Source organism: Coregonus lavaretus (genome assembly GCF_964263955.1).
Source record: "Coregonus lavaretus genome assembly, chromosome: 37".
Lineage (NCBI taxonomy): Eukaryota > Metazoa > Chordata > Actinopteri > Salmoniformes > Salmonidae > Coregonus > Coregonus lavaretus.
The window spans coordinates 12,517,704-12,531,920 of record NC_140024.1 but is presented as its reverse complement, the minus strand read 5'-3'; the positions used below and the strand labels follow the sequence as shown (position 1 = coordinate 12,531,920).

At 42.5% G+C, this 14,217-nt stretch overlaps 1 protein-coding gene across 1 annotated transcript; it reads left to right on the top strand.

Moving 5' to 3' along the window:
* The first annotated feature begins 667 nt into the window (after positions 1-667).
* On the top strand, positions 668-13,453 carry LOC311111495 (semaphorin-7A-like). The gene is made up of 14 exons (XM_084154233.1): positions 668-1,026; positions 6,847-6,986; positions 7,534-7,581; positions 7,688-7,789; positions 7,880-7,973; positions 8,063-8,170; positions 8,283-8,425; positions 8,661-8,839; positions 9,009-9,117; positions 9,249-9,420; positions 10,289-10,404; positions 11,191-11,336; positions 12,146-12,222; positions 12,353-13,453. Exons 1-14 carry the CDS (start codon positions 897-899, stop codon positions 12,715-12,717), a joined length of 1,929 nt encoding a protein of 642 aa, XP_084010359.1. The 5' UTR covers positions 668-896; the 3' UTR covers positions 12,718-13,453.
* The last annotated feature ends 764 nt before the right edge of the window (positions 13,454-14,217 follow it).

Below are 14,217 nucleotides of genomic sequence, written 5' to 3'. Positions count from 1 at the left end.
AATTTGATTTGATTTTATTTGATTTTATAAACATGACTATGCATTGATTCTGTGTAAAAGGAGAGCTCAGAGTCAGGGCAGGCAGTTGCTCCATGGACCAGCATGGCTTTGTTGCGCTATAATAAAGAATATTCTGAATTCACAAGCTCAGGTTTTTTGAGAGATACCTTTGAGTTAAATTTTTCTACCACAACAGTCATGTGAAATCCATAGATTAGGGCCTAATTTATTTATTTAAATTGACTGATTTCCTTCTATGAACTGTAACTCAGTAACATCTTTGAAATTGTTGCATGGTGCGTTTATATTTTTGTTTAGTATAGTTTATTACACCTACCTGTATCGTGCACTAAAATGACAAATGCGCTCATTATGATCCTGTGCTATGAATGTAGCCCAAACCCCCTTGGCTTTTGATGACAGCTCAGCTCATTTTCCAGTTTAAACATAATTAAGATTTGCCCTAATTAAGTTCATGTATTATATTCTGTACACCTGGGTCGGAAGAGAGTAAGAGACTACTGTTTAGTCTATACTAGTGTAGCCTTCTCTGAATTTAGGCTACATAATATGCACATCTAGCGGGTAGGAATTCGCACCTATAGGGGCCAATAGAAGGTTCTCAAAAAGTAAAGACATCGCTTCGCATGACGGACGATACAAATCAAGTGCGTAGTCTATCAAAAATATTACTGAGCTCACTACAGAGCAATTAAGCTACTTTTAGGCTACTGTACCTGTACCTGTTTCCCCAAGTGGAAATGAAGCAGAGAGAAAGAGGCGTATCTCTGATGAAGTTGAAGAGTGAAGACTAGACTAGATGGAAGACCCGACTATATAGACCCCAACCTTGTGTTGTAGCATAGGCTAAAACAACGCGCCTACAGTTTCAAGTAATGAATTGCCGAGAGCCTCAGAGAAGCGTGAGTCCGCTCGTCCTCTATGCAGTCTTTTTAGGACAATTATTTTTTTCGCTGAATGCTTCGGACTTTACCCACAAACCGAGGGTGACATTGACAGACAAAGGTAAAGTAATCTTTTTATTTTAAATAATTAGTAAAATTATTGAATGATGACAGCAGGGGTTGAATGATTAGGCATATTAGGAGTTGATTTATATTCAATACTAAAATATCTGGAGGAAAAGTGTATTGAGTCCACAATAGCCAAAAGGACCCGACTCTCTATCACGTTCCTCTCATGATTTGGAACTGTGCTATCAAAGACCAGACTGGTCTCATAGACTATACGTAACATAGTAAAAGTAAATCCGGGATACTAAAATTAGTACGTTTTATATGTTATGTTTGGTATGGTTACATAAGACAGAAGATTACTTAAGGCAGAAAAAAATTAGGGTGGGTGGATGTGTAACGCGAATGTCTAGCAACCCAAAGGTTGCATCTTAAAATCTCATTACAGACAACTTTAGCATTTTAGCATCTTTGCAACTACTTACTACTTTTTAGCTACTTTGAAACTACTTAGCATGTTAGCTAACCCTTCCCCTAACCTTAACCCTTTTAGCTAACCCTTCCCCTAACCTTAACCCTTTAACCTAACTCCTAACCCTAACCTCTAGCCTAGTTAACGTAAGCCAGCTAGCTAACATTAGCTTTAGCCACCTAGCCACCGTTAGCTAACGTTAGCCACTACAACTTGGAATTTGTAACATATCATACGTTTTGAAATTTGTAAGAAGTTGTATATTTAGCAAATTCATAACATATTGGACAATTGCAAACTGTAGCATATTGTACGAATTGGAATTTGTAACATATCATACGAATTGAAATTCATAACATATCATACGAAATGGATGATGGAAATCCACAAATGAATACATACCATACCAAACGTAACATATTAAATGGAGTGTTGCGGAGTTACGTACAGAATAATACGAAATGCTCTGAGACCACGTTGCATAGACAGTATAGTCTCAAAGATTTGTATATCTTAACCAAGAAAGACCATAGACCTTCCTTTCAAATGGGAACAAATTAGTCATAGTGGGTAGAACAAACATGGAGGTGGGCAGAGCCAAGCACGAGCTAGCAAGATCCTATTGGCGCATTCTAGCATGGGGATGCGCATATTTCCATTAGGGAATGCCTACTCTGTGAAGTGCGCGTGTGCAATAACTCAATTTGCCTTTGCGCTCCTTCGAAACAAAGCTATTTTTTAAAACTTTGGCAAAGAGTAAAGTCTACAAAACATAGTCCACTCTGTTCGTAACATATTCTAGTTTTGGGAACAGAAAATTGTATTGAGATCAAATGTTTCATTGATGAGAAAATTAGCAGAATTTCGGCCAACATGCATATCATTCCATCTTCTCCCACTGCTTCTTTTTTTTTATGGGGGGTGGGGTAAGAAGGATTACTTTATACTTTTCCAGGTATTCCTTAAAGAGGTAGGGTTTCAAGTGTCTCGGGAAGGTGGTCAGTGACTCCACTGTCCTGGCATCGTGGGGGAGCTTGTTCCACCATTGGGGTGCCAGAGCAGCGAATAGCTTTGACTGGGCTGAGCGGGAACTGTGCTTCCGTAGAGGTAGGGGAGCTAGCAGGCCAGAGGTGGATGAACGTAGTGCCCTCGTTTGGGTGTAGGGTCTGATCAGAGCCTGAAGGTAAGGAGGTGCCGTTCCCTTCACAGCTCCGTAGGCAAGTACCATGGTCTTGTAGTAGATGCGAGCCTCAAATGGAAGCCAGTGGAGTGTGCGGAGGAGCGGGGTGACATGAGAGAACTTGGGAAGGTTGAACACCAGACGGGCTGCAGCGTTCTGGATAAGTTGTAGGGGTTTAATGGCACAGGCAGGGAGCCCAGCCAACAGCGAGTTGCAGTAATCCAGACGGGAGATGACAAGTGCCTGGATTAGGACCTGTGCCGCTTTCTGTGTAAGGTAGGGTCGTACTCTGCAAATGTTGTAGCGCATGAACCTGCAGGATCGGGTCACCGCTTTGATGTTAGCGGAGAACGACAGGGTGTTGTCCAGGGTCACGCCAAGGTTCTTTGCACTCTGGGAGGAGTACACAATGGAGTTGTCAACCGTGATGGCGAGATCATGGAGCGGGCAGTCCTTCCCCGGGAGGAAGAGCAGCTCCGTCTTGCCGAGGTTCAGCTTGAGGTAGTGATCCGACATCCACACTGGTATGTCTGCCAGACATGTAGAGATGCGATTCGCCACCTGGTTATCAGAAGGGGGAAAGGAGAAAATTAATTGTGTGTTGTCTGCGTAGCAATTATAGGAGAGAGCATGTGATGATATGACAGAGCCAAGTGACTTGGTGTATAGAGAGAATAGGAGAGGGCCTAGAACTGAGCCCTGGGGGACACCAGTGGTGGGAGCACGTGGTGCGGAGACAGATTCTCGCCACGCCACCTGGTAGGAGCGACCTGTCAGGTAGGACGCAATCCACGAGTGAGCAGCGAGCACTTGTAGGCGATGTCATGGCGACGTTGGCTAGCTAAACTCATGCATAGAACACGTCATCGAGTCTAACGGTCATCTGCAGGCCGTCAAATCAAAGGCACTCCTTCGATATAAAGTTGTTTTTGACAGAAATTAAAATGTGTCATTTTGTCACTTTCACAAGGTTGGAGTAATAACATGTTCAACTACTTAAAGACATTTCACTTCTCTCATTGACTTCTCAAACCCCAAACCACAGCCTGGTCTTCTTGGTCTGTGTCTTCTTCTTCTTCAATGAGGTTTAACGGCAGTTGGCATCCAATTTGTTGCATTACAACTCCCTTATATTTTGCTTGAAAAATAAAATAAAATAAAGAAATACCCTACCATCTAACACTACACTCACAAATTCTAAATTATTATTAATAATTAACACCACCCTTCTACACTATTTATATATATTCATTCCTACCTCATGCCCTCAACCTGAAATTATGGGACATCACCACTTAACACTCCCTGTAACTATTCTGATGTCAAGTCTCGCACACCCAAATACCTTTCTGCAGCTGCCACCACAACCTCAATTTTCTTCGACTTGCGTTCCATCCCTGTAGTACAATTAATAACCATTGCTATTACCGCTAAAAATCAAATCTTACTGAAACATATATCACTTGTTGGCCTATCCCTCTGTACTGTTATAAATCTACTACTCTCACCACTCCCCCCCCCCCCTTGAACCCTCTTCCTCTACTTTCTTCACTGCCTCAGCATATGACAACTTCTTCACTACTCTTACCCTGGAAACCTCAACCTGCTTCTCTCACACGGGACATTTCTGACCCCCAGCCCCATGGCCACCCCTACAATTAGCACATACCATTATTTTCCCCAATGATACACATTCCTTTGTTTCATGCCCTTCTACACACTTCTCACACCTTGGAACCTCCCTCCTACATACTGCTGCCACATGCCCATGTCACCTGTAACATCGTAATGTATTCGGCACATAAACTTGTACAGGATAACGTATATATATCCTAACTTCACTTTGTCAGGTAAAGACTCAACTTCAAAAGTCAAAAGAACAGACAATGACTCTTCTGTTTCCCCACTCTCGCCACCCTGTTTGCGTCGCACCAAACAACGAGCATCACATCAGTTGATTCTCGTTGTCAGGCTGTCCACATTTTGGCATAGCACCGTTCCGACTCAAGGGAGAGAAATGAAAGAGAGTAGGATCCTTTTTGCGCTTCTCCAAAAGTACAAGAACATGAAACATATTTCTTACCTTTGTCATTAGAACAAAAACAATTCATACTCATACAAGCCTACATTAATACTGAGCTTGAACATTTAACTTGGAATGTACATGCGATATCATACAGCCCTTCACAGTGGTGAGATAAAGGGATAGTAGGCCTATAATAATATGGGAATCTGCTATGCTACGGTAAAGATAGAAGGATAAACTCATCTGGCACAACATGAAACATTAACTCTATTCAAATTCAGTCACTGGTTACCTTCTTTTATTTAACTCTGACAATATCAGTATACACTGTGTGTACAAAACATTAGGAACACCTGCTCTTTCCATGACATAGACTGACCAGGTGAAAGCTATGATCCCTTATTGATGTCACTTGTTAAATCCACTTCAATCAGTGTAGATGAAGGGGAGGAGACAGGTTAAAGAAGGAATTTTAAGCATTGAGACAATTGAGACATGGATTGTGTATGTGTGCCATTCAGAGGGTGAATGGGCAAGAAAAATATGTATGTGTCTTTAAACGGGGTATGGTAGTAGATGCCAGGCGCACCGGTTTGTGTCAAGAACTGCAATGCTGCTTGGTTTTTCACAATCAACAGTTTCCTGTGTGTATCATAAATGGTCCACCACCCAAAGGACATCCAGCCAACTTGACACAACTGTGGGAAGCATTGGCGTCAACATGGGCCAGCATCCCTGTGGAACACTTTCGACAGCTTGTAGAGTCCATGCCCTGGCGAATTAAGGCTGTTCTGAGGGCAAAGGGGGGTGCAACTCAATATTAGGAAGGTGTTCCTAGTATTTTGTACACTCAGTGTTCACTACATGACCAAAGGTATGTGGACACCTGCTCGTCGAACATCTCATTCCGAAATCATGGGCATTAATTTGGAGTTAGTCCCTGCTTTGCTGCTCCAGTCCTCTGGGAAGGCTTTCCACAAGATGTTGGAACATTGTTGCGGGGACTGGCTCGCAGTCGGCTTTCCAATTCATCCCAAAAGTGTTAGATGGGGTTGAGGTCAGGGCTCTGTGCAGGCCAGTCAAGTTCTTCCACACCGATCTCGGCAAACCATTTATGTATGGACCTCGCTTTGTGCACGGGGGCATTGTCATGTTGAAACAAGAAAGGGCCTTCCCCAAACTGTTGCCACAAAGTTGGAACCACAGAATCATCTAGAATGTCATTGTATGCTGTAGCGTTAAGAATTCCTTTCACTGGAACTAAGGGGCCTAGCCCGAACCATGAAAAACATCCCCAGACCATTATTCCTCCTCCACCAAACTTTACAGTTGGCACTATGCATTCGGGCAGGTAGTGTACTCCTGGCATCCGCTAAACCCAGATTTTTCCGTCGGACTGCCAGATGGTGAAGCGTGATTCATCACTCCAGAGAACACGTTTCCACTGCTCCAGAGTCCATTGGCGGCGAGCTTTACACCACTCCAGCCGACGCTTGGCATTGCGCATGTTGATCTTAGGCTTGTGTGCGGCTTCTCGGCCATGGAAACCCATTTCATGAAGCTCCCAATGTTCTTGGGCTGACGTTGCTTCCAGAGGCAGTTTGGAACTTGGTAGTGAGTGTTGCAACCGAGGACAGACCATTTCTATGCGCTACGTGCCTCAGCACTCGGCGGTCCCGTTCTGTGAGCTTGTGTGGCCTAGCACTTCACGGCTGAGCCGTTGTTGCTCCTAGATGTTTCCACTTCACAATAACAGCACTTACAGTTGACCGGGGCAGCTCTAGCAGGGCAGAAATTTGACAAACTGACTTGTTGGAAAGGTGGCATCCTATGACAGTGCCACGTTGAAAGTCACTGAGTTCTTCAGAAAGGCCATTCTACTGCCAATGTTTGTCTATGGATATTTTATAGCTGTGTGCTCGATTTTATACACCCGGTGTGGCTGAAATAGACGAATCCACTAATTTAAAGGGGTGTCCATATACTTTTGTATATATAGTGTATGTGGCCCATGAGGGATTCAAACCCACAATCCAGGTGTTGCCTGTACCTTGCTTCTAAACCCACTTAGCCAATGGAATCATGGTTTCCAAGAAGTCTTCCTAGTTCCAGAAGTTCCAGAGTGTAATCTCAATGAACACATCTCCAGTCCAGTCATATGTTTACTTAATGATTTATATCTCTGTGTCCTCAGATGTGAGCTTTCTAAGAATCCATCTGTCTGGGAATAACAACCATATAGAGCTCCTGCAGGGCCCTCATGACAACATAGTATACGCTGCAGGCCCTAGAAACATGTTCCAGACAAACTTCCACAGTTTGACCTCTATAAAGGTTGTATGACTGAGTTACTTGTGTATTGTGTTGCTTTATATTGATTTAGCTCTATTCAGGTCGTGCTCTAAGTAGGATTGTCCAATTCAGTTGCTGTAATGTAATTGATGGTAATAACAGAGGGAGGGTTATTGATATTGTTACAGTAAATATTTAGCTAAACAGTCCTTCCCCTCTTACATACTGTAGACTAGATTATGTTGAAATGGATGTATTGAACATTGTACTCTACATGTACAGATGTAGGATCTTAATTTGATCACTCTTATGTTACTGAGAATTTCACTGCACATCAGGAAATGCAAACTTGTAGTATATTCAAGGTTTAAAAGGGGTTTTAAAGTTAGTAATTTCCACTTTAAAATATCACATTATTTGCCCTAACGAAAAATGTATCAACGCCTTCAAAAAATGTCCATTAATTATAAACCACCTAATAATTCACATGTCCTGTTGCTGCATGAGTATTTTCCTGCTGTATTAAACTGGCTCAAATTAAGATCCTACATCTGTACCTGTACAATATTTTTAATGATTGCCTTTGCAGAGTCCTGTGTTTGGAGAGGGATGTAGAAGTAATGATCCCGCAACACCAGTGAGTATCTGAGAGGATGTTGGTTTTATAGTACAGTTCATTACTAAAGTTGCACATAGAATAATTTGCATACAACCATGTAACACAGTTCTGTTTTGTACTTCAGGACTGTCACTATAACATCACTGTTTTACACAAGACTAAAGATCCAAACCAACTGTTCCTGTGTGGAACCAATGGACAACAACAGACATTGTGCTGTTACATGGTATGGGACATACTTTTCATTATATAAGTATACATTACTTCTGATACTTTTTTGCCATTGGCGTGTTGACACAAAACTATTCCACTGCAGAACCCATCAGACGACCCGTTTAACTGCACTCGATCCAAGGGCATCAAAAACATTAATCAACACATAAATGAAAGCGAGCCATCGCTCCTCATTGGTGAGGAAAATGTCTCATTGGAAAACATGACTCTATAATATGACCTAATGTTCATGACTGGTTATTGAGCTAATGTGTTGTGTCTCCAGGTTCTGCTGAAGTAGAGGAATTCTACACCACTCACTCAGGCAAAGAGGGTTCCGTGGGGATCCACAGGTTTGGGAAGAACAGACTATGGACAGAAAAAAGTGGAACAGGTATGGATCAGGGTGAGAGAACAAGGCGTGGCCTGACATTGTTTTGTTTAGTACTGTATATCTGATCAGACTGTCCATTGAATGTAGTTATTTCTCCTGTTCTTTTCCTTAGAACAGAGATATGTGAGTTTGGTGGCTAGCGGGCAGAGAGAGGATCGTCTGCAGGACAGACTATACGCCTTCTACATAGAGAAGAACCGAGACCTGAGTTTAGACTCTGATCTCTGGGTTCCCCGGGTTGCTCAAGTCTGCATGGTAAGCACTACAAACATGAATGTAGAACATGAATCATGCCTGCACTGTATGTAATCACCAGTGCTGCAGTTTAGTTCAGAAAATATTTGTAGATCTTTCATATGTGGCACCACTCCATTTCTGCCCATTTAAGCCCTTAATTAAGACTATTTTCATTGGGGGGCTCCTTTAAGTGGTGTGTGCACTTGCCCACTGTGATTATCTTAGCATGTCCGCGGTTGGATGTGTGTTCCAGGCCGATCTTGGAGGACCTAAGTCCTATCTGCAGTTCAGGTGGACCTCCAAGTTGAGTACCAGGCTCTTCTGTGGAGACCATGACAGCAGGCTGTACTTCACCCAGCTAGTGGACGTGAACACTGTTCTGGGAGACAGGTGGCAGGATACCAGGGTCTACGCACTCTTCAGGAATGGCTGGTAGGACGACATGCTGTAGATAGATCATAATGGACCTTAGTAACATACTCAAATCAGCAATAGCAACACAACAGGCGCTTCACTGAAAGCAGATGTTGTGAAACATTGTGAAAGAGATCTTTAGTAAGGGGTATAGTTGAAACTTGATGAGCTCTGTGTCTATCCCTAGGGGTATGAGTGCTGTATGTGTCTACACCATAGCAGATATTGACCGCATCTTTAAAACTTCCAACTTCAAGGGACACACAGGGCCCGTTACAAACCCACGACCTGGGGAGGTATGCTCAACAATATACTCAACTTTCTAGTCAGCTCTACTCCTTTACTCTGTATGTCTACAATATTGGACTGTATTCTGTGTATATCTTTGTATGTTGAAGTATACATAAAAGTGTCCATCCTCTTGTAGTGTGTTGAAGACAGCACTAAACTCCCCATGGAAGTCCTGAAGATGGTGGACAAAAGTTCAGAGATGGAGGAGTGGGTTACCAGTGGGCCTCTCCTGGTCACTCACCGCCATTACCACCACATCCGCATGGATAGAGTCCAAGGCAAATGGAATGTCCTGTTTCTGTCTCTAGGTGAGAAGTTTTGATCTCTAGATGATGAATCACAAATGATCAGTCTGAAAGGAATGACGGGAAACCTTAGCCTTCGGAGATGTTTGGAGACCTTTAACATACACCTCTTATGACCCTGCAGCAAGTGATGATAGGGAGCTGTATCGTGTTTATGTACAGTATAATTATAGGAATGTGGATGAGATGAGAAAGTTTCCATCTTATAATCACACCAGTTTCAAGAGACAGAGGCTTTCAGAAGGTTGAAATACTATTGACCATTCATGGTACTAGAGGGTGTAAAGTGACACTTTTCTTCACGCTGACTGACTGACACTGATCTTTTGTAAGGTGTAAAAAAAGGCCTGTCTGAACAGTTTATTTTGAACTTTAAAAAAGAGAAGTAACTAGGTGGAAGTATAGTCTTATCACACTGTGCTAGGAAACCAGAGTTCCCATCATTGCACTCAAATTGGCACACAGAGACTTATGCAATCAACCCTAACTTGAGATTCACGCCTGCACAACAGTTTGTAGGGTGTGCTTAGTGTCAGAGAAGTACAACCCGGACATGAGACTGATGAATGTAATTGAAGTACAGTATCAGAAGCATTACTGTAGCAATAGTAATAGATACTCATAGATATGTATCCTCAGGGTGAGTCTATGCCCCACCATGCATCTGTACTGTGAGTGGTGTAATATATGACTGGAGGATGTCTCAACGTTATGATGAAACATTTAAAGGACTGTTGACATTTCTTACCCACACCTTTTTTTTGTAATGTTTGACTCTCACTCATATCCTCAATGATCGATGACTGCTGTTTGACACTGGCTGTGTGTGTGTGTGTGTGTGTGTGTGTGTGTGTGTGTGTGTTTACACTAGAGAATGGAGGGATTCATAAGGTTCTGGAGAGGGATGGTCAGGCCTTCGTCATCGCTGAGTTACAACCTTTTAACTACAGGGCACACGTCCTCAGTATGATGTTACACTCCTCAACGGTGAGTCAAGGAACACAGCCCACACAGAAACCTCCCCATTGAGATCCAACAGTGGTAGCAATGTAGTAATAAAACATGGAGTGGAATAGACAATAGTCAAAGAGATCCCTTTCATACCATGTTTTAACATGTGGATCAGTTATTTGATCACGGCTGAACGTTTGATGATTCAACTACAGATGTTGTTGTCCTTTAAAATGCATTCCATCTGCATATCATTTGACGGCATTGTGGATTTAGTTTAATAATAAGTATTGGCCACAGGTTTGAAATTGCATGCCTCATTCAAATACACAGAATGTTGTAGGCTGTTACATTATATCCATCTCCAATGCGCCCACATCGGAAGGTGGTTTCCAAAATCCGACCACACTTTGTCCCAGAGGTCTGAACGGGAGGAGAGAGACGATAGACATGAACAACTGCAACCATAACAACTATATTTATATCTCTATAATAATATTGTAGAAGAAGTGGTGTTCTAATTGTAAGCCAGTAACTTTCTTCTGCAGTCAACAGTCATTGTTCCAGTATTCCCTACAATATTAGAATAAAGGGTTCCAAAAGGGTTCTTCGGCTGTCCCCATAGGAGAACCCTTTTTGGTTCCACATAGAACTCCTTTGGGTTCCATGTAGAACTCTCTGTGTAAAGGGTTCTACATGAAACTCAAATGGGTTCTACCTGGAACCAAAAAGGGTTCTTCAAGGGGTTCTTCTATTAGGTTCTAGATAGCACCTTTTTTTCTAAAAGTGTACTTGTAATGTTCTTGTGGTGTTGTGTTCCAGGCAAAGCTGTATGTGGCCTCCAGCAAAGAGCTGGTTCAGATTGGCCTGGGCAGCTGTGTTCAGTATGGAGCCCAGTGTGAAGACTGTGTCTTGGCCAGAGACCCTTACTGTGGCTGGGACGGCCATCGCTGCACCACAGCTACAAAGTAAGACCAAGCACAGCCTGCTTTCAGCTTATAGCATCCGCTGTATAGATATTTAATGATAGTGATTTGAAAATAGATTTCTCATTTATGGTTATCAACATATTGGTTTCCTCTCTGTGGTTTCCTGTGAGCCTTATACAGTTTTGTAACACTTCATAGTGTTTGTCAAAAATGCAAATATAGAGTGGTGCATTAGTTTGGCCATTATGCTAGACCTTATTTTCCATCAGTTCAGCTCAACATGGCCAGAGGTAGTTTTTCCAGAATGATGTATACACACATGGCCCTTGTTCAAACAAATGTGGTGTCAGATGAGGCCATGAAAACAAACAAAATGTACTTCAAACAAATGTGGTGTCAGATGAGGCCATGAAAACAAACAAAATGTACTTCAAACAAATGTGGTGTCAGATGAGGCCATGAAAACAAACAAAATGTACTTCATTTGATTAAATGTGACATACTTACAAGTATGTCTGCAGTGTGTGTCAGAGGAAAATGTTAGTTCACTTCCTCACTCTGATCCCCACCTGCTGTTAAAAAGTATACTACACTTCCTCCTCTACACTCCCCCCAAACATGCACACACGCTACACACACACGATACTACACACCACCTTGTCGTGTAGTCAAATGCTCTATGCTCCATTGGTGTGATACTATGTGGTTTCAGTACAGCTCCTCTGTTTCAAAGAACTATCTCTCTGCCAACCACAAGGTAGATACCCTACTGTACAAAAAAACGGTACATTTGCTGGTTGAGTTGCTGGTTGAGACTCCTTGACTCATATATGCTTGTCTTTTTACAGTGATACAATTCAGGATGTGGAGAACGGGAACCATCAGGTATGCAGCAACATATCCAGAGGATTTACTGCAAGTAAAGGTGTGTAGCGTGTTACAGCCATCCTTGTATAAATACAAACCCCTTATTATGACCAAGTACTATAATAAAGGATGGAATCCATCCACAATGGTTAGCTATGGAAGTCTAAAAAGCAATGTTTTGCTCTTAGTTTACTTTCCAGGGTCATCAGTTGGCGCTGAAGATGGAATCAGAGTCCCTCTATCTTCAAAGTACTTCCTCCATTGCCCAACCTTGTCCAGCCACGCTGAGTACAGCTGGAGGCACCATGGCAACACCACAGCAACGCCGTGCATCTCCACAAAGTCAGAGGACCAGTGTCTCCTGCTAATAGAGAGCATGGGCCCTGAGCAGCAGGGAACATACAGCTGTGTGTCTGAGGAGAGGGGCTACCGCAGGACCCTGGTGCAGTACCAGTTACTGCTGGACAGGGGGGTCACAGGCCTGGCCTCTCACCACCTACCCTTTCCTGGTCTGGGTCTGGTACTACTACTGGTCCTGACTTTGCTCTGCTAGCACTGACTTGACTTGGACATGCCTGCACTTGTACTTTGGTCTTCCTTACACCCACGGTACCGCAAGAATAGTTCATGACAGTCAAGTGACCGACAAGGGGCCAAAGCTTCGCTGAGCCATTTCCTTTGTTACTTTCCCAATCAGTTGGTCAAAAAACTGAACGCTGCAGAAGTTAAAGCAACTGCACTTGTGCTGAGTTAAGGATTTATTGGCCTTATGTGTTTTATAATCATGCTATGTTTTCCAATATGAAACTTTGCAGGGGTTTAAAATATTTTATGTGAAAATCTGAATGTACAGGATATTGCAAAAACAGACTAATTTGGTTACATTTTAGAAATATATTTTTTTACTTAACTACTAAGTTTCTTTGCTAACAGCATGATAGTTGTAAATATATATATTTCTTTATCGATTACTTATTTATATGTACAGTATTAAACTCTTGTACTCCTCTCTTATGTCATGATAATTATATATTATTTTCCTTCACCTCAAAAGTAAGTCTTTATTTCAAATGTTTCAAGTTAAGCCATATTGAAAATTTAGCAAGTTCTAGGATAATTATGTGAAAGCAAAGGGACATTGTGAAATGTTCTGGCTGTTGAAACCCCAGGCATGCATTACAGTAAAGTCAGTGTTGAAAGAGAATAGCCCAAGCTGTAATGATATCTCTAGGAGAAGATAGTGTTTTTTTGAGAAATACAGTGAGGGGAAAAAAGTATTTGATCCCCTGCTGATTTTGTACGTTTGCCCACTGACAAAGACATGATCAGTCTATAATTTTAATGGTAGGTTTATTTGAACAGTGAGAGACAGAATAACAACAACAAAATCCAGAAAAACGCATGTCAAAAATGTTATAAATTGATTTGCATTTTAATGAGGGAAATAAGTATTTGACCCCTCTGCAAAACATGACTTAGTACTTGGTGGCAAAACCCTTGTTGGCAATCACAGAGGTCAGACGTTTCTTGTAGTTGGCCACCAGGTTTGCACACATCTCAGGAGGGATTTTGTTCCACTCCTCTTTGCAGATCTTCTCCAAGTCATTAAGGTTTTGAGGCTGACGTTTGGCAACTCGAACCTTCAGCTCCCTCCACAGATTTTCTATGGGATTATGGTCTGGAGACTGGCTAGGCCACTCCAGGACCTTAATGTGCTTCTTCTTGAGCCACTCCTTTGTTGCCTTGGCCGTGTGTTTTGGGTCATTGTCATGCTGGAATACCCATCCACGACCCATTTTCAATGCCCTGGCTGAGGGATAGGAGGTTCTCACCCAAGATTTGACGGTACATGGCCCCGTCCATCGTCCCTTTGATGCAGTGAAGTCTTCCTGTCCCCTTAGCAGAAAAACACCCCCAAAGCATAATGTTTCCACCTCCATGTTTGACGGTGGGGATGGTGTTCTTGGGGTCATAGGCATCATTCCTCCTCCTCCAAACACGGCGAGTTGAGTTGATGCCAAAGAGCTCCATTTTGGTCTCATCTGACCACAAC